This window comes from Papilio machaon, chromosome 6 (assembly GCF_912999745.1).
Source record: "Papilio machaon chromosome 6, ilPapMach1.1, whole genome shotgun sequence".
NCBI lineage: Eukaryota > Metazoa > Arthropoda > Insecta > Lepidoptera > Papilionidae > Papilio > Papilio machaon.
The window spans coordinates 7696006-7715362 of NC_059991.1; the positions used below are offsets into that span (position 1 = coordinate 7696006).

At 35.5% G+C, this 19357-nt stretch overlaps 1 protein-coding gene across 1 annotated transcript; it reads right to left on the bottom strand.

The window, feature by feature from the left end:
* Positions 1-160: 160 nt before the first annotated feature.
* Positions 161-17372, bottom strand: LOC106709923 (MAP kinase-interacting serine/threonine-protein kinase 1). The gene is made up of 7 exons (XM_014501844.2): positions 17018-17372; positions 8421-8612; positions 6206-6447; positions 3918-4187; positions 3459-3680; positions 3068-3267; positions 161-2948 (listed from the first exon to the last, which is right to left on the bottom strand). Exons 1-7 carry the CDS (start codon positions 17052-17054, stop codon positions 2645-2647), a joined length of 1467 nt encoding a protein of 488 aa, XP_014357330.1. The 5' UTR covers positions 17055-17372; the 3' UTR covers positions 161-2644.
* Between the last annotated feature and the right edge of the window lie 1985 nt (positions 17373-19357).

Below are 19357 nucleotides of genomic sequence, written 5' to 3' on the forward strand. Positions count from 1 at the left end.
AGGAGAAGAAATGGATAGGTAAAAGAAGTCTTCTATTTATCTAGGTATATTAATTCTAGGCAACGCATCTGCGGCTCACTTTTTTTCCAGGAACATAATGTGGATGTTAGAATTCATTAATTGATGAAATTGGGATTTAGAGGTTGATTAAAACATACTGTTCGAAATTCAAACATTTGTATTTCAATGAGTTTTAAATCAATGATTTAGTCGAAACAAAATTTTAACAAAGTACTGCGACAGTTTCAATTTGATTGGATAAAGCCACCGGAGAGGTTACAATGACATTTTAATTATAAATGAAAAATAAAAATACATAAAATTTGTGGAAATAGAAATTATAACGTTCTAACATAGGTGGCGCTGCGCGAATCTCTCCAATCAAACTTCCGTACAGGATTACAAACTAGCAGGTCTAATCTTAACATTATCTCAACACTTCATTCTCCGATATTACAAAAAGTATTCAAACTGATCACAATTATATGGCAGCTCCATGGAACACCATGCAACACTTAACCAACACTGTTCAAGTAGAACAAAATATATGACATTTCATTTAGTTCAGTTCATAGGTCTCCCTTTCACAAGTACAATATTAATTATATTATATTTCTATAAAAAAAAGCAAAATACTCCCTATTTCTGGCTTACTACATTCGAGTACATGTATACAGATTGAAACATATGAAAAAAATTACATTACACATTACAGAATTCAAAAAAAAAATTTACAAACTGCCTTAATTTGATTTGAAGGAAAAGCAATTTTTTTTAGTGTAAATATTTAACAAAACCATGGAAGACACATTGGGTGTTGTGTAGTCTAAAATTCAAAAGATTCAAAATATTTTGAAGTAGATCCTACTACAAATTTTGCTTATATCTAAATGAGAGATATTTTCACCCTAGCTTTTATATATTGTTTGTATTAATAACATAAATATAGTTTATACATGCGCCGGACTGCAGTCTCGAACCATTCTTAGCCAAAATGTCACATATTTCCCTTGACTCCCGTATAAAACTTAGCTTGATTCAATCTTACATTAATGAGATGTGGTTGGTTGGTAAAAATGCAAAAACAATCACATAACAGACTAGTTTCCGAACACGCTATCGAAAAGTAACAAAATTTAACACATCGTTTTTTTACAACAAAAAAAAAAGGATAGGCCACGAACGGAAGTCGATCACACAATAAGCTCCTCTCTGTACAGCGGATTTCATAAATCCGGAGAGAAAACAAAATGAAAATAATCTGTTATCGAATATATTGTACAGTTCAGCACAACTATGTTTCATATAATACGATTTTATCGACCAACGGTCTCCGCAACAAACTCACAATACAATCTACATATCGATAAAAACTATTCAGTCGTTTTTATTTATCCATAAAAATATATCTTTAAAAGGCTCAAATAAAACTGTTAAAGGTATAAGTACCGTTGACAGTAGAGTCGCGAACGAACATATCTCACTGGAAGAAGTGCTGTCGCCGTCGCATCGCCGTCGCTAGGTCCAGTGGCAGCAACGCCCAACCTATTACTTATATTGCAACTTCATTCACTCGGCTTAGGACAAATATTAGCCGAATTTGATCTCGAAGTCACATAAAAGCAGACATAGTAAATGCCTAGCCGTTCTAATTAATGCTTTATTGAAAATCAATCATGTAATTTACATTCCGGAAAAAAATTCTTTATGATTGTTTTATGCTCTTAACAGAACGGTATTTACAAGTCGTCACTATTTGGCTAACCGTATGATACCACTGGAATTTGAACCATCAATTGTAAGTTAATTTACAAATAATAATAATCTACAAAACAATAAAAAACAACAGCAGTTACATTATTAGGTACATTCTTAGCCCTTCTTTCAAATTATAATATATATAGTTCAACCATCGGCTTCACTTAATATGTTGCGACAAGATTCGGAACATCTACCTAGATCTTTGATCGGACGTTGCAGCGACTTTTTAAATATGTCCTAGGTTGCTTGCAACACCAGCGGCAGATCATTGCCATCTAAATATACTCTCCAAATATTTTTTTTACGTTTTTATACTAACTTCACACTAGACAATTAAAATTTAAAAAAACGAACTTTGCATAGACTTTAGAGGTATAAATTGTACTCAAAGTTTTTTATTAACATTAGAGTCAAATGTGAAATTAGTTTTTTTTTTAGACAAGGATCTTTAGTTGAGGTCGCAAGCAATACATAAGAGGGGGGTCTTCACAACGCGGTGGGGGTAGAATCTTGTTGCGGCGTTCGATGGAATGTGACGGATCACTGACACGCGCTCGCGGCGTGTTCGTTCGCTAGGTGTGACGTCACAGGGGAGACCGAGAAGCACAACCGCACAATGTTGGCCAAAGGCAAATCGGCGGGTACAATGCACAAACACTAGCAAGACATTCGAGTCCTCAGATCCCAAACCGGACACTTTAAGCATAAAGCCGACCCATGTGCTTACAGCTAAAGTTACAGACATATATACTACTCGTTACAAGGTTTACTTGGAATCATCCGCTCACAAACTAGGTAATAGAACTGTCTTTATAGTACGACGTTTCACTTGTAGGTCAGTAGCATGATCGTTGAGGGCGTATCGGTGGCGGTGGGGGGTGGGTTAGTGCACTTGCACAGACTTGTCGGTCGGTTGCTGCAGCCGGCGGCGCAGCAGCTGAGACTCGGCGGGCGGCGAGAGGCCGAGCGGCGGGCAACACTCGTCCATGCAGCGCTGCAGAGCGACGCCGGCGCGCTCCAGCTCGTCCTCGAAGATGTCGGGGCTGGGGTGGCACGACTTGCTGGAGCGCAGCGCGCCCACCGGACGCTCCATGTACGAGTAGTTCATGGAGAAGTGCTGCTGGATGACGCGGTTCACCGCCATCGCCGACTCCGCAAAATTGGATAGGTTGCGAGCCGACATATTACTGTAACAATACAAATGTTAATTAGTACAATTTATAAAGATTTTGCATATTATGATGGTGTATTTAAGTTTCTACTGAAGAAAAGTTTGTAACTACAGCTAGTATCCGTGTATACCGACCGCTGCATGTTGCGCGGAGTGTTGAGCGGTGGCGCGGCGCGGCTATCGGCGAGGCCGGCGCGGCGCAGCCAGGGGTGCTGCAGGACGCGCTCGGCGCTCAGCCGGTGCGAAGCCTCACGCACCAACAGCTGCCCGATCAGCTCCTTTGCCTCCCACGATATGTTGGCCCACTCCTCCTCCGGGAACGAATATCTACCCTCCTGAAATACAAATATACCAAGGTCAAAAACAGAAGATCCTAAATACTGTTAATGCTGCAAATATATGAGTCGTTCATAGATTTTTTTTATTAGATTTAATTGACATTTAAAGAATTCCAAAGAATATGAACGTTAGCTTGTTACTTTTGTACATGGTGTACATTAGAGTTAGGTTATGTGGGAGCACGTACCTGTATGGTGGTGAAGAGCAGCTCCTGGCAGGCGCGGCAGTTCTCGCCGCGCTCCCAGCCGCAGTCGTTGCCGCAGTCTGCGCGGAAGGGCGGGTAGCCGCACAGCAGGATGTAGGCGATCACGCCGAGCGACCACAGATCGCAGCGCTTGTCATAGTGCGTCGCCGCAGACCCCGCGAACAGCGACACCACCTCCGGCGCCATGAACTCCGCGCTGCCCACCTATCATATAAACATATTCTTTAACTCTCGAATCAACGTTTGTTTCTTAAACATGTACAGAGACAAGCAACAATTGTTTTTATACTAGGCACAAATTTGATATTTTAGTTTTATTTAAAGTTTTACAGTGATTAATGGAGTCTTTTGTCTATGACACTAAGACAGATAGTCGTTCAATGTTATAGCAATTTTAGTGTCATGAGTCTTATATATTTAAGTTAGTGCTTTTATGCATACCGGTGTCATGAGCTGCGGTGTGGCGAGCGGGCTGGCGAGGCTGGAGGTGAAGCTGATGCCGCTGCCGAGGTCAAAGTCGCAGATCTTGACGGGGCAGAGTCTATCGCGGTGCACGCACAGGATGTTCTCCGGCTTGAGGTCGCGGTGCGCCACACCCTTGCCGTGCAGGAAGTGCAGCGCGTTAGCGATCTCGCGTACTATCTCCGCCGCCTGCGGCTCCGAGAAATAATGGTGCTCCTGGATACGCGACAGCAGCTGACCACCGTTGATCTGAAACAATACAAATGTCAACTTATTTATTATTCCAACAGATTTTGTTGACCACACCTACCATCTGATAGAATCGTTCAATTCCTAATATACATAAAAATATCAGTTTACTCCGTACAATATAACTTGTTAATGCTATATTCAAATATGGTTATAAAGATTCCTACAATCAAAAACAGTGCTATTGTCTATATGGACAGTGTCACCTTGTCTATTGTGCTAACAACGAAGCTCCGAACATGAGTTGTGTTTACATACATTTGTTTACATCACATTGAGGTAAATCGGGGGAACATTCCCCAAACAATGAAACATTATCATACGCTAAAAGTGTTGAATGTGTCAACAAGCGGCAACAAGCGTCCCTATGTGAGTCACACTAATGTCTGTCTTTAGATAACATTGTTATTTAACTTTTAAAAGCCGTTAACAATATTCGATCATTGAGATTGTTCCGAATATTTTAATTTCTTTATACGAAATGGAGTAAGTACATGAAGCTGAAGATCGACCTCTAAATATGAATATTGCGACTTTTAGATCGGTTAATTTTTTTTGAGAATTTTAAATAGAGTGGATAAGCAAAAATGGTTCGAGATCGAATATTGATTTCGGCTGTAAGTTGAGTTAGATATCAATTCACTTCCGATATTAGACAAGATAAATTTCTCAAAACACTTAAAATTCTAAAAACGTTGCAAGAAAGTTCGATCTCGGTTGTATTGGCACGGAAGTGTTTGGTGACGTAACAATCTGCATTTGTGTTGACAGGCATCAAACACGTAAGCACCTCATATAAGTAAAGCCATGTTCTTTTTTACATGAGTTATTCAACAAGACATTATTTACATACGTGCCTAAAGTAAACAGAAATAAGTACACCTCTACTTATAACTACTTTACTAATGTAAATGTTACAACAAAATATAAGTAATCATTATTAATCAATATTTCATAAATATATATTAAAAAGCTAAACTTCTATTATTGCTAAAAACCTTGTAAAACTAAAAAAAAAGTATGTTTTGTTCGCATTCATCAGAACTAAATTAACCAAAACATTTGAATCAATGTATGAAATATGTTAATTTATACAAATTATAAAGCAAACATATGCTATAATAAAAGAAAAGCGTATCTAAGTGGGCGTGACGCATCGAACTTTCTGGAACGGTGGAATGAACTGTATAGAAACTAGCTACAGGTGTTTGACATTCTAGTGCCGCAGTGTTTACGTCACGTTCACACGATAAATACCTTCGTTCGTAGGGATATTACGTGCTAAGGAACAATACACATGATGGGTCCCAAAGCAAGTAATGATTGAATTCACTTTTATGGATATCTCATCCATAGGGCATCTGATGGTGTTACCATGGAACTTGTAAAAATATCTATCAATAAGGCCAAAAGAATTAAATACCTCGATGGTTTATGAAACAGTACTTAAAGTTACGAATTTATTAAATAAGTCGACTTATTTAACCAAATGCGGCATCTAAATCTAAAATAAACTTTATCATAACTTATCAGTTAGAAGAAACATGTGATAGATATGATGCCGGATTTGATAGCAAAATTTATGGAAATTTATGTGTTTCGATATAAATAACGTATACCAATAACACTAGAAACACTTTAATAGAGTAAAATATTCCTAATCAGATGTTATGTTTATCTGATAAATTTCAAATAATACTCGATGATAATGAAAACGCAGTAGTTTTTAAAAATTATATAAGCGACTGTTTTTGTCGTAATATGACACTTAACAAAGTTATTAAAAAAATTAAACATAATACAATACCAAAACAAATGGTATTTCTTGCAATTTTTGCAACATAACAATAAAAAGGCACTTTAGGCATAACACGAGAATGTAAGTGGAACATGTACACAACATAAACATATATATTAGCCTCTAGCCAAACATACATGTACATTATCGCCGCTAATAAAGATTATCCTTAATTTCCTATACAAAAGCCAATCACACGTATAATGACAAAGATTAGTACCTTTTCAAAGACAAGATAGAACTTGTCGGTGTCCTCAAAGAATTCAATGAGCTGGATGATGTTGGGGTGTCCCTGGCAGTAGTGGAAGGTCTCCACCTCGCGGAACACCCGGGCGCGGGCGTGGCCGGGCACCTTGTCTATGATCTTCACTGCAAACTCTCGACCCGTGTAAATGTTTACGCATGTCTGTACAGACGCGTACGCGCCCTCGCCCAGCACCTCCCCTGTCAGCTTGTACAGGTCTGCGCCAAAAACAATATCATTAGTACCTAAAATTACTAACAAACACTTTAAATTATCTATGGTTCATGTATCTGCTTTTCTATATTAATTATCAAGCAACTCCAAAGGTATATAACGCCCCGCTTCAAGAAAATTTCGTGAGTCATGGAAATTCAATATCTTTTTAAAAACTTTCCAATACACCGTACATAAACAATGATATTATACTATATTTATCATTACGTTTGCAAATTACGCAATATTTCGATGTATTAACATCGTATTTCGTACTAGCGTTTCAACTAGGGTTATACCCTTGACCAATCGAAGCCGCTCAGAGAATTCCACCCTACTTTCCATCAACATAATACAGCTATGTATGACAAAAGCAATTTCATTTCGGTGAGGGTGCGGACTCGACAAAGGCAGATTAAAATTTGAATAATGTTTAATCACTTGTGAACAATTGCTACTACTCTACTACAATAGACTATAGAGAATAGTTCGCAGTTCTCATGACTAAAGGATTGGTCAGTGGTTGATAAATAAATTTCACAGACGTTAAATAACATGAAACTAATCGAACTTAAAAAAATGTAGGTAAATCATATTAACGGATATTTTCTGGTGAAAATATTAACAAATATTCTTCTTTACTGCACGAGAGTACAGTAATGAGAACAATAGCATTGCGAATGCGTATAGCTTATACAACAGTTGAAGGTAAGCAAAAACATCCGACTGAAGCCCTAGCACTGTGTTCGTTATGTCTGGCTCGACAATTACCTAACACGCTGTTACTGTGCAGTAATTATACAGCAGAGGACATTTATTCCCTACCCATCGGTGATGTCATTTGACTCGCACATATAGGTCTGAAATTGTAACAATTATCGATCCTAAGAGGGTAGCGAATATAATTCTTTGATTGTAAATTATTTATCTGCATTGTTTAACTCCACAACAAACACATAACAATTTATCGCAGCATGACTAATACATAAGAAGACAGTATACAGACTGTCGTTTAAGGTACGGTCAGTGGGCGACAACATGACCTAATAACATCCATATATGTGGAGAGAATCCTTTTGATTTTTGTATAACTTTATATGAATTTTGCTTGAATATGTCATGACTAAGAGTTCTTATATGGTAAAAGTCTTACTCTGAACATTAATAACCTCCTACACTATACAATATTTGTAGACTTAATTGCCTTCTCATAAAACATTTAATATTGACCAAAAATGATAATTAAGGAAGTTTTTTCGTTCACACTAATGACCAATTTTGAGGACACTTGCGTCTATCGTAGTTCTGTTTGGATACATAATTTAATTACTCAGTATGACGTCAACTTGTAATGGTTCTATTTTTATATCTTTAAAATTGTATTATTAACATAATTATAATACAATAAGACATCTACAATAAGATAATTTAAAAAGCTATGAACTGAAGGAGGAAAATTATATTTTACTTAGGTATTCAGGTTATTCATGTCTTTATTTCGATGATTTGTTTTAATCAAAACGCAATCTTGAATCGAATGGAATGAGGTCGATTTCATTTAAATAACAAATTAATTTAATTAGCTGGTACAATTTTTATTTTCGTTTAGAAATTCTAGATCATTCCTATTTAACGTCAATTTATTCACCTAAAGTTATTTACGTAACGACTAGAGAGCACCACTTTATAGTTTAAATCATTTTTTTATGGAAATCACGTCGTAATTAAATTTGTTTATATTTGAAAGTGGCAAATGATCAAACGGCTACAAGTTGCAAGGCTTCAGATGGATTTTTACTAGATTTAATACACAGAGGCAGTGACGTACAGAAAGAAGATGATAATACGTATAGAATTGATGATAATTGTAGGTGACCGTATCTTATCGACCCATACGATGAAAACATTAACATTTATAAGAGTAGCAGACATTCTTGTCCATTGTATGGGTCGTAATTGTGCGAGAATTGAGGCTTACCTTGGAAGCACGAAGTGACGACGGAGCTGCCGGAGCGCTTCTTCCTGCGGCGCTTCCTGCGGGCCTCCTCCTTACGGCGCTGCAGCTCCTCGCTGTCGGCGATGGCCATAGGCGCGGAGGGCTCAGCGCGCGCGCCGCTGCCGCCGTCCGAGTCGCGCTCGCTACCCGACTGGCTGCTGCAGCGGCCCACTCCTAGAACAACACAAATTATGACGGTTAAACACTTAGTGTGAAATATAGATGGAAATTTAACTTAATTTTGGAACTGGGTTTTATAGAAATTTCAACCAGGATCGATTAAACTAACCAAGATAAGAAGAGATTTCCTTTTGGTCCAATTTCAGAGCTATTTTAATATAATACTTCAACATCTGTGCGTTGTTTTAGGAACAATGTGCGTCATATTTAATAGTCATGAAATCAACAATTCGCTTCTAAAAGAAGTTGTGAACCATTAAATTAGAATAATTAGAAGGACGGATGAGAAATCCAAATCGCTTGCGTAGGTGTTAAGTTTTTTGCCGACTTATTCACTAATTTGTTCACACGAATAGGTTAGTAAAATTTATAATCATTGCTTACACTAAAAATCGAGATTTACCTTGAAAACTCATTTTATCGCACTTATTTTACAGCTAAAGTTTTAGTTTATACAAAGTTAATAGGATAACTTATTCTCATATCTAAATCGTTCTGTTACTGTTTAATAATAAACCTTATTTAAGAAACTGGAAATTATTATCTCACATTTCACTAGTATAACATATGTGACATTAAAGCTGCGCTGTCATTTTGGTATACATTTTGCACAGATATAACAAATTTAAAATCCTTTTAAAATTCCGTATATTCTTGACGTACGAACTCTTTTGTCGATTGTCTCCCTTTTTAATCTCCATGGCAACTGTTTGTATTTTGCATGTCATTGCATTCGAAATTTGAATTTTATTGCGACAACCGTATATTTAAAAAACCAAAATTAATTTATTTATGAAGTTGATATTTTAACTAATCATTAGCAAGCACGTAAAGTAAATTCACCGTAACAGAATAGCCGTTAGCTGAACGCTTTGTAGGTCTTGTACAACTGATCTAAATTCGTGTATGGATTATTGTATAGAAGACTGATGTAATATTTTATTATCTATGACACAAAATGTTAGAATAATACAACTGAGTATTCATTTATTTGTTTAAATAAAATGCCATATTGAATAATGGGTTAAATTTTTTCCAATACTTATTTGAATTACAAATGTTTTTTTTTCTAATTTTTGTATATTTATCTTACTTTGCTATTTATAGTAACTTAAAATGATGCTGGCTTGATGACCTGACATTGTTTTGACTGTTTTAGCCTACTTTAAATGCTGAATTTTCTAGTAATTCGTAGAGAAGTTGACTAAAGTACATGACAATAATTTTTCTTTGGTCTGCCAATTAATAGGTTTTTAGTGAGAATGTCAGTGATTCATACATTTGTATAATAATAAAATAATAGCTTTTTGTGACTTAATACAAACTATGAATGTTTCGTATTAAATAAATAGTATTGACTGAGGAACAAAAACGTTCTTATCGAAGGGTACATATGTCGTCAATCGACATGAATACGATGTGACGTAGCGTAGCGTGGCGTGACTGCAGCTGAGTTGGCAAACAAAGCGGGGTCGGTGACCGGCGCACCCAGTGGCCGCTGCCCACGTATGCCGCTCGAGGTCTCGGGTTCTACCTACCTTTATACTAGTCAGTTGTAAGATTTAATGTTGTTCGGGATAAATTTAAAGTTCATTCATACGGAGTTAGACATGATAAACAAATAAAACTATAACACAAAATGTTTGAATTTACTGCAATTTAAAAAAACGAATTACTAATAGATCTTATAAGACAAGTCCTAACGCTTCGTATGACTCTTGAAAGCGAAATTATTTCACTATTTGAGTAATACTATATCTCCACGTAACTTTCATTTAACAATAGTCTATTAGCGTAAATTGTATAATTAATGAAACAAAGCAACTTATTATACATACAATAATACCGTACGCAATATCCCTTCGTCAATATTCCTACAATAACAAACTAAAGCAAAGTTCCTGAAAGAATAGTACTTATAGACCCACTATACTAATTGCAACGCTCAAGTGTTACTTGGTGACTAAGAAACCCTTAATGTACATTCAGTACGAAAAGTTTACACTTAGAATTTTTTAAGTAAACATTTAACGACATGCAGCAGAAGTATCTCTTTGTATTATGTATGTACTTATGCCACGTTGTATATTGTCTTCCTCACATTTTACTCAATCTATGTCTTGAATACAGATACAATGATTACAAGTCAGTATATAAAGAATACGTGACATATATATATAGGTATATATATATATATATATATATAAGCTATCACAACAACTGTGTTGTTATTCGAATTTATACTCTATATAAAGAACGTAAAGATTGATATAAAACCAAACTTTTTTATCTATGCGATAAAATACAGTATTCATACTTGTTCAATACTCTGTGGTATTTATAATTCTTCATATATCTTGTATTTGCATCAACTTAAAATGTACTTGAAATCATATAAATCCTTGGCAATTTCTGATATCACTTTAACGAAGTCATATTTATAAGGTAACTAAAATATCAGCTTGCTTGGAGCACAAAGAACATAAGTAGAGATAAAAATTTATTTCTCAAACAAAACATTAATCAATTAATTATAACTGTAGTTTTATCTGTCTAAATATCTTTTAATTTTTGTACATTAGAAACGTAATAGGAATAATTAGAAACGCTTCATGTTAACACTGGTACTATCTCGCAATCGACAATTTTATACGCACACTTCCTGTTTACGAATTGCTCTATATTCCTATATTAATTATGCGAACGGCGTACTACGTTAATTACAGCATTGTTAATAAGTCCTCTCCGCAAACGCCAGCCATTACAAACAATTTATCGCTCTAAAAATTATAAAAAGATAATTATACCTACCTAGAAATCTTACTTAATTCTACAAATCATTGGCTCCTATGTAAACTATCGTATGTTTTAAATTAAAATTTTTCAAGACAGAAATTTTAGGCATTTATACAATTATGATGACGCGCCAAACATGAACACACAATAGACAACCAAAATCCCTAGTTCTTCTTCTTTCTAATGTTACTTACATATTTACACAGAAATTAGTATTTAAGATAATTTAAAAAACATAAAACATATATCGCGTAAATAGTGTCTTACGATAGTCTGTGTGGGAGCCATTGCAATGCGAAAGTTTGAATGAAACGGATCTGGATGTTGAACTGGTAACAAGTTCAAAGGTACAGAATTATCTAAGCATGAGATCTGTACACGGAAACATCTTCTTAAGCTTCATTTGCTTATTTTATAAATAATTTTCTAGTACGTGTTAGATACTAATGTCCTTGCCACATGTTTTACACTCACTGTATCTAATACTTTTGGTTATAGTTTTCAACGTAACAACTCAACGTACCATAACAAAGAGTCGTTAAAAACCATAATAAAATGACTCCTGAACATTGTTATACAAAACCTAATCGTGGTTCAACAAAGAACGGCGCACCTACATCGACTTGATCACGATTAGTTAAACAAATGTCGCATTTAAACTTCAAACTAACAAGGACAAATTGTAATGAAGTACACAATTCAGTTGTTTTTAATTATACCATTTCCGTTGTGACAAATAAATTTGACAATTTTAATGCGAATATAAAGCGATTTTATCTAAACTATAAACATGTTAAATATTTTTTCCATTAAGTGATTCACATTTAGTCATTGTTTATATACAAAGGACTCGTGACTTAGTGGTCTTCAGACTTACTTTGCTCAGAAATTCTTCAGTATTATTTCGAACTCAGCAGAGCTCTAATAACAATAAATAAAGTTGAGTTCGACAAGTAGGTTATAATTATTTTAAATTACAAAATCAACATCTTCATCCAATAATATGCTTATTGCAGCGATTAATTATTTATTGAGTTTAATGCAATCAAAGCAGTAACCAAAATGCATACTCGTACTTACTAGTAATTATACGGAATGTAATCCGCAGACAAAAAAAGCTGTCCAATCAAAGACAAGAGTCGTGTGTGCGTGAGCTCGGTAGCGCCACGTGGCGGTGCGAGGCAACTCGCAGGCAACGTGGCGGTTACGTAACAGATGTCGAATTGATTCAACAGTCTTTCGAAATCGTCAGAAGTCGTAACAGACATGACGAGATTTAAGAGATTTAACAGAAGGCAGATGTTAAGTGGAAGCAATTCCGTGTCTTGTCTGATAAATGTGCTTGCCGGAAACCTATTTTAGTTCTCTTCCCCTTCTCACCCTTTTCGTATAATAAAGGGATGGGAAGATGAGGTGGATTTGGCGGATGAGGAGGGATAAATAGGAATGGGAACTATCCTCCTTCTGTACGTCCCGTCCGCTGTAGATTAAAGGTAGGTAAAGCATATGCAAAAGAACATGAATCGGAAAGTTACATAATTTGTCTATGAACCTACCGTCCTACATCATGATAAACATGTCCGTCTTAAGTTAAGATTAAATAGCCATTTAACTTTAATATTTTTAACGTGAAATTCTTATTCCTTACAATAGTTTTTGTAGATGAATAACAACGAGTAGGCAACGTAGGCTGTTTACAAGCGCTATGAAGGTGAAATCAGTGGAAAAAGCTAGTGAAAATTACTTTCTAAAGTCATTAGATAGTAATAACTAAACATTAAGTATTAGTAACGATCAATAGCTACAGGACCATGCTTTCAGTTTTTTTTATGATGGAAGGAGAGAAGATTTCGCCTGATAGTTGTTCATAATATTCCAAGTGTAAGCTTTTATGTATTTATATTTTTAATGGGCAATTGTCAACATGGCGCCTTTGACTATTGAATTTCTACTTTCTAATCTGGCGGGCATTTAAATGCACTCTCGTTTAGCGATCGACACGAACCCAATACTTTTGTTTACCCTTAGGCGGTATAGCTGCTTTCTAATTGCATATTTATGCCCTTACTGTAACGGATTCTGTATTAAATAAAGACGTTAAGATTAATCACATACACAAAAGATTTACCTACAAGATTTCTGATATCAAATGGTAGTAAGTTCCCAAAAGCAATGAATTAGATGAAGAAAAAAAATAGATAACGTAAAGAAATAGAGAAGATAAAAATACAAGCAACATGCATAAAAATTGTGAATGCAGGATTAATATATTCAATAAAATAGTTGATCTGATCGTAAAACGAAAGCTGAATTAATTGGCAAGTAGGTCTGGCATTGTCAACTCGGCCCGTTATCTGTGGAACAATGATGGGCGCTTTTGATACTGCCTACGCTTTCACCGATCCACTTTGATTGCAAAGATTAATGCCAAAAATGATGGATAATAAAAAAGTGAGGGTAAACAAACCGGGACAGTACCTACTTAGTATATTTTTAAAGTGCAAAAATGCATGACTCGAAAACGTTTCAGACGCATCTTTCGCGTCGGTATCTCCCTTTTATTTTGTTACAAACAAGCAGATTTAATAATTTGATCGTGGGACGTGCTGTTTTGATGTGACTATACAACAGAGCACGCAAAAATTTAGCGATACATTAGACGCAATTCAAAAGGCAATATAGATGCGTTGGTGGTAAAAGAGAGGGGAATGTCAGGGGGTTCGGTGCATGTGTAACGAGAAATCGATTCGCAAAACAGACGCAGCTCTGTACGGCGGCGAGGTATGGTGAGCGCGCGGGGAGGGGTTGCATGACGCGGCAATAAGTCCGTCACGGTCAAGGTTACTCCGATTCGATAACACAAACAAATGTATAATAACATTACCATGTTTAATAAAAGAAAGTAGTAAAAACTAAGTAGGTACTGTTGAAACTTTCCATATAAACACTTTTTGCACTGTATACCTTATGTACTGGTTTAAGAATTCATACAGTTCACACATCATTGAAACATCATAGTTCATATGATAAATCAACCTAGGTAATTATTGATATACAAAAAATACGTACACTTCGCAAATGAGTTAAGCCAATATTAAAACCGTATCAGTAACCTTTAATTCGTAAATACCTTTAACCTTTCACGTAAATTCAAGAACGGTCGTTTAGTCTAAAAATACTTTTAAACATCGAATGCCACGTTATAACAACTTACTCCATTTTTTTAGTACTTGTGTGAATGCAAGTCGAGTGCGCAGTTCGGTGTTAGGAGGTGACCTTGGCCGTAGACGCGGGGCGTCTCGCCCGAGCGGCCATGTTGGAATCATTTTGTCGACTATAATCAAACTATGAAATTATGAACGCATTCCATACTTGAAAATTTAATTTATATACCCATAAAAATACGTGCGAAACGTTTAATGCGAAAAATGTGGATGTGGAAGGCATTTTCTCATACAAAAAATTAATAAAACTCGTCTATAAATAGGATTTCTCTTAAGCCCATTTCTTTGCTTATAAAGTAGGTCCAAAATATTACGTACAGTGTCTACAACCCTGGAATTTATTAACTTGGATAAAATACTTTCCGATTTGCCTTATGAAATTCTTCGTATCGGATTTATACTAGAAATTTAGATTCTAAGAAAATATTTTAAAAATACATTTTTAATTGCGTTTTTTGAAGAATTTCTTTATACTGAACAATATTACAATTAAGCCGAAAAATCAAACTGTAACTCAATGTGTTACTGTTAAAATTTGGGATCGATTAACTTGGACGTTTTCGCTTGATTCATGTGAACTACCAGCTGTTCTGGCATTTGTCGGCTCAAACATGTGTGGAAGAAAAATATGGTCACATGTGCGTTAAAATATAAAATCTTTCGACTATGGTTTACAAGTCGTAGGATTTAATTTTATTCTAATTCAGGAAGATAATTCAAAGCGATTTAAACATGAGATATTGTTTTTGATCAAGGTTAGCCCACATTGTCACGTTTTCTTACTAGAATTCTTATAAATAAACTATTTTTGAAAATAAATAAACTAACGCATCGTCACAATTTGTAGGTTAGAACAAAGATAGAGAGGTGCATTTAATAAAGACAGCAGGGTCGCGCAGACTTTAACGCACTAAACATAATTTTAAAAATATCGTATAGGAAAAAATTACAACAAAACTGTTTATAGAAAGCTTGTTGAGTCTACCTGTACTATAAATGTATCTCGATATTGCTAAAATAAAGCACGCAAACTCGTGTTCCATGTTTCTCAGCTTATCCTTTTTTTTTTAAATTTTCTTTTAGAACTTTTGTCTGTCTGCCTGCAAGGCCGCATTTGTTTCAGGTAATCTACGGAACAGCTGGAAGGATTTTGATGGGTCTTGGACGGGAAGGTAGCTGATGCACGTTTATAGGTTACTTTTTTAATTCAGCGCTGACGATGTCTTGGACGACCGCTAGTCACTCGATAAATTCAGATCTAATATACCGCTTTTACAAGCATAGACTAGAAAAAGCAAATCGTAATACAATCTAAATGAATAAGGTTTTTGTATTCGATTTATAAGTTGATATTTTCGCTGAAATAGAATTGAAAAAAACCTTCTGTTGTTAAGATATTTATATAAACATCACGGATTCAGTGTTTCAAAATAAGGGTATTATGAAACATACGGGGTTCTGTGACCGGTCATCGTCCGGGCGACAAAATGAACTCTGACATTTGAGACTGCTACAATTGACCTTCCTTTGGTTTGTTAAATATCTTCCAACATTACTTCTAATAGTCCAAGACTGTATTGTATTTGATTTTAAAAGCAATTTGTAAATTAAAATTACACTGAAGAATGGATTCAGTGCAGATTGTCCTTTTTTTTCGAAGTGTCAAATCTTCTATGTAATGTTTTCAATTACGTAATCTCGCTTTGCGATGACAAATTAACCCGATTAACAGATCATTGACCTCTGCCAAGTCAGCGATATCGGCCGAATGAAAATAGGACAGCGTTAAACAAGTAGGTACGTTTTCTATCATTTTCTTTTGCTTTTGAAGGTATTAAGTAATCTCCCTTTTATATTCTTTGCTAGTTAAAAACATTAAATCCAAACGTGAATGCAGTAAAAATTGCAACGTCAACATTACGTTGGAAACTGCGAACAATATTATGAAAAATATGAAACGTTATTGGATTACAAGAACTATAGAGGATAGCTAGTTTTAGTGCTTTTTTAACGATAAATGCTTGTAAAACAAAAGAATACACACCTAATTTGCTCAATTTCATCAAAAGTATAATTGTCGCTTTTTAATGCGAATTGTTTTATCAATCCAAACCTTTGACCATGAGCTCACGTTGATAAATCTGTCATATAAGTAATTCCCATAGCACTAAAATATAATCGATTGATCATTACAAAAAAACTAGATAAACGAAAGCTAACGACCTGAATCTCATCTAGTTTAATTTCAATCTTGTTAAGTTCCAACTGGAATTACACGTAACTTGTCTGCAAACGGAAAAATTACACAATAGTCGTGAATTATGAAACGCACTCGCCTGCTCGTCATTACAAACTCGATATAAAAAAGAAGTAACTTACCACTATCTACACTTTCTTCAGATATCTTCTTAACCATTCTGATGTTTGCTTGATGCTTAGATACAGCGATAATAATGTAAGAGTGGGTGTTGGTACTCTTGTATAGCCGCTTTCAAACTTGAGCGGCCACCTTCTCGACGAGAAATCGGAAAGGCGTTGAGACGAGATTTAGAAAATTAATGCGAAATACTAAAAATTTTAAAGCACCGCCGTCGAGAAGGATTCACGGATAGTGTGCCGGAAGGTATTAAACAAACACTGTAAGAAGACGGGATGAAAAAAAACCGAGGTATCTTTAGCTATCCATCCTACACACGCCCGCCCGTTCGATGTTCTGAAATCCAACTGACGAAAAGAGCAGCCGCAGCCGGCTCGGAGCAGCGGTGCGGCGCATTTTACCCCGCGCCCCTCATGCCGCGCTTCCCCTTCGAGCTCTGCTTCGTTGTAGTCTCCCCGCCCGCGCATGCGTACTCTCTCGCACGCTGACGTGTTTACATTTTTTGTCGTTTATTTTTTCTCTTCGTGTTCGTCAATGTATGTTGCTTCGTCATCTTCTACATCTGCATCAAAATGTATATACACATATAATCCAAACCAACCCTTTTAACATCCAATTCTCAAAGTAACCTATTATCAAACACTGTATTACAGCTACAACACATAAATCATTGCATCAGCGGTGTTAAAATTAGTTATCTACCTACTATCTACTGTTTTTATACGTCACTGTTTAAATTAAAATGAATTCAAAATATCTGGGTAGGTATCACTACATTCATGCATCTTTCTTTCACATAAGTACAACCTTTGAGTATATATACTCAAAAGGTACACATAGGACTAGGATGTAGAGTATTTACTATAGTCGTGTACCTTGACACTTTTCTCGTAGACTTCTCCTATTTTAATAAAATATTGAACTATTAGGGTTCTCATAAAAATGAAAATTTTCTATTCAACTATCTATTTATTTAATTTTGCTTCATGCATGCGTCTAAGTAAGATACATTTGATTCAATAACTTAATACCACGGATTTTTTCTTATTTTTTTCTTAGGGTATTTTGTAACCAAGCTTTTGTCTTTAACCCTTCTATTAATGACCTTCACAGGGCGTTTGTTGACAAACAACGTTCGGGAACGGCTATACGACGCAGTACGCAGTACGCACGTGGTACGAGTCGACCAGCCCACCAGCAACCGGCGCCGCCATCTTTGTTGTCACGCCACCCAGTTGTCTCGTTCTCGCTAGTATGTTTTGCTCTATGAACCGATGTATCTCCTTCGCTCATCGGATCTCTCGCTCTTATGCCTACGTGACCGACAATAACATAACCCCAACAAAACTGGTCGGTATGCTTTTAAATACATTTTATCCACAAACAGAATGATTTTAAATTCAATAGCGCTCGAAGCTACTTCCACAAAGTAATCTGTTTGTAGCATACTTATAGCATGGTTTACTTATAAGTAGAAACTATTCTACACTGCACCCACACGATTAGATCAGATGAAGTGAACTCAAACATCAGGTGATTTTGTGAACGTTTATCTCCGAATAACATAGAAGATAAAAACATGTTTTAAAGAAATAGACGCGTCATAATCCTATTTCAAATTTTAAAAGTAATGCAAGATTGATGTTAAGCTCATAGAAACATGACTCAGCATTTTCATTGCGACTTTTTGGATGAGTTTTGCGATGAGTCAATATGTAGGGTAGGTATTTAACCTATTTACATTTTAATTAGTTTACTTATGTTTAGAATAGTCACCTTTTTATACACCAATTGGTATTTAAATTCTATTATCAGAGTAGATGCAGGTTTGCTGTTTCATTTTTGCAATAAGAAACTATTACTTTTTTGTGTAGTAAGCAAAGTGGCACCTATTTAGCCACACCAGCTATGCAATTAACTATAAATAAAAGTTCATATTGAGATCTAACCAGCTTGGTAAATTGCGAACAGTTGCAGCTTTATGTTAAATAACATTTTTTAGGTATTATTACTTAATCTTATTGCTTTTTCAAAATTTCTAATGTTATTGCTAAAGAATCTTTATTAAAGAATCTTTATTGCTATCGCCTTAATATAGCATATATCTTGTACAAATCCTGTAACCTAAATAAGACCCACCTAACGTTATTAGATATTTCTGAAACTTGGTGCACACCTTTAGTCCTGATGACAATGCAATTATTAAATGTCATTTTAAATCCAAGATGGCCGTTATTACAAAATAGCAGATGATATATTGGTATATTTTTGGACAACTTCTCCAAGTTGGACATCAAATGAAAGGTCTTGATGAGCAGAGTATTGTACACTAAGAAAAATTC

Coding starts and splice junctions, on each gene's coding strand:
- LOC106709923 (XM_014501844.2), bottom strand. CDS start 17,054: ATGGTTAAGAAGATATCTGAAGAAAGTGTAGATAGTG. Junction 8,613..17,017: donor TGAAGAAAGTGTAGATAGTG/GTAAGTTACTTC, acceptor GTGTTGTTCTAG/GAGTGGGCCGCTGCAGCAGC. Junction 2,949..3,067: donor ACTCCGCGCAACATGCAGCG/GTCGGTATACAC, acceptor GTATTGTTACAG/TAATATGTCGGCTCGCAACC.